Genomic DNA, 2,075 nt, shown 5'->3' on the forward strand with positions numbered 1-2,075 from the left:
AACAAACAACCAAACAAAAACAACAACAACACAACACACACCGAAAAAAACCCCAAATAAACAAAGGCAACAGCCCAAGGTCGCAAGTCATCAAAAATCTATTTACAGACCGACGTATATTTTTTGTGTAGTATTTTCTTTTAAATAACCAATCAATTCTACGATCTTTTCCGATTGATATTCGTAGCAGATTATTGTGGTTGGGGCAGAGACGGTAAAACTGAACGTTCTTTTTGTTGGAGAGAGCCACGCGTAGGTGCTCCTGTTTGTGTTGATGTGTTTCTAGTTATTTATACGAACAACAACAACAACAACAACAACAACAACAACAACAACAACAACAACAACAACAACAACAACAGCAACAAGAACAACAATAACAACAACAACAATAGAAGGAGCAACAGCAGGAGCAACAGCAGGAGCAACAAAAACAACAACAACAACAACAACAACAATAACAACAACAACAACAACAACAACAACGACAGCAAAATGAGCTATAAAGAAACATAAATAAAACAAAGCATCGAGTGTAGTAGTCTCTCAATGTCAACTTTTCTGTTGTCTTTGAATCGCTTCTTGATTGTTTTCCAAGTGGAAGTTCAGTTGGCATGTGTAGTATGCTCTGTTGCGTCGTTGTTTTATTAGAGCCACTCTCTATCTGTTTGTAAGCCGGCGAGTTTTATTTGCAAGGGCCCAAAGTGATCGCAAGGAGTTAGTTTACAACAATGACGGCAGGAGACAAAATATTCATAAACGTGCAACACTTTCGGCGTTCTCAGATAAGGAAATATTATGATTCATCACTGTTTGCATGATGTAGACACTTCCAAGTTAACATTCATAACAATATAAATAAAAATATAAAGGGATAGGATAGATAGATAAATACATAGATAGATAGATAGATAGATAGATAGATAGACAGATGGATAGATAGATAGATAGATAGTAGATAGATAGATTAATAGACAAATAGCAGGAAAACTGACTGAGACGGAAAGAGATTGACAAAAAGACAGTGCGGAATAGAGAAAAAGAAAGAGAGAGACAGAGGAAAAGAGAGAAAGAGAAAGAGAGAGAAAGATGAGAAAGAGAGAGAAAGATGAGAAAGAGAGAGAGAGAGAGAGAGAGAAGAGAGAGAGAGACACAGAGAAAAAAATACTGAGACAAAAACAAATCGAAAGAAAAGAAAAAAGAAGCGCTGCCTTCGAGCGTCTCACCGCGGGGAAGTCCGGCCTGCCCGCCTGTGTCCGAGTCTGTAGGCCCGTGATGAGGTCCGTGTTCTCGCTCTCATGCACCAGGTCAAGCGCCAGTTGCAAACCCAGGCCTTTCATGTCGGTCTTGGGGGGCGCTGAGGTCATGTACATCTGCATGTGCAGAATGCCGCCTGGAGCAGAATTGTTACGTTGAAAAACCACAAAAGGCCAATAATGTTAGTTACCAGCTTACTCCACTACTGAAACATTATAACATCCCCGTGACAACAAAACTCAAAAAAATCAACACCATATTCATCCCAACATTCACCTATCAATGCCAAACGTGGACAACGAACAAGACATTAGAGTAAAAAATTGCAAAATGTGGAATGCGCTGTCTTTAAAAAAGCAGTAAAAAGACCAGGCGAGACAAAATTAGAAACTCAGTAATCAGAGAAATGGTGGGCACAAATGATGTCAAGCAACACATCCAACACCAAAAAATCAAATGGTTCGGACATCTCCTACGATTACCAACACACCATCCAGCACAACGTGCCTACATTAAAAAAAATTCGATGGCAGCAAGGCTAGATGGCGACCGAGAAAGACCTGGATAGATGGAGTCAGGGAATCACACAACTCACGGCATCCCCCTGACCCAAGCTCTCGGTCTGGTGGCAGAGAAAGACGTCTCTTTCTTCCCACGACATCCAAAAGGGTATAAGCGGTGGATAAAAGTAAAAGTAAGGTTACCAGGAGTTCTGGTTTACTTTGACTTCCTCATAAAATGAAGAACAGACGAGCACAAAACTTAATTGCTCTTGTGGGTGTGAGTGTGGGTGTGCGTGCGCGCGCGCGTGTGTGTGT

The 2,075-nt window shown here is 40.8% G+C and overlaps 1 protein-coding gene across 1 annotated transcript in view; it reads right to left on the bottom strand.

Annotated features, from left to right (window-relative positions):
• LOC101854582 (NADPH oxidase 5-like) overlaps positions 1–2,075 on the bottom strand; it is a 37,562-nt gene that overhangs the window by 1,725 nt on the left and 33,762 nt on the right. Inside the window, exon 11 of the mRNA XM_035970662.1 lies at positions 1,227–1,393. Coding sequence (XP_035826555.1) covers positions 1,227–1,393 — 167 coding nt within the window. The remainder of the gene's footprint in view (positions 1–1,226; positions 1,394–2,075) is intronic.

This window comes from Aplysia californica, unplaced genomic scaffold, assembly GCF_000002075.1.
Source record: "Aplysia californica isolate F4 #8 unplaced genomic scaffold, AplCal3.0 scaffold00303, whole genome shotgun sequence".
NCBI classification, from domain to species: Eukaryota; Metazoa; Mollusca; class Gastropoda; order Aplysiida; family Aplysiidae; genus Aplysia; species Aplysia californica.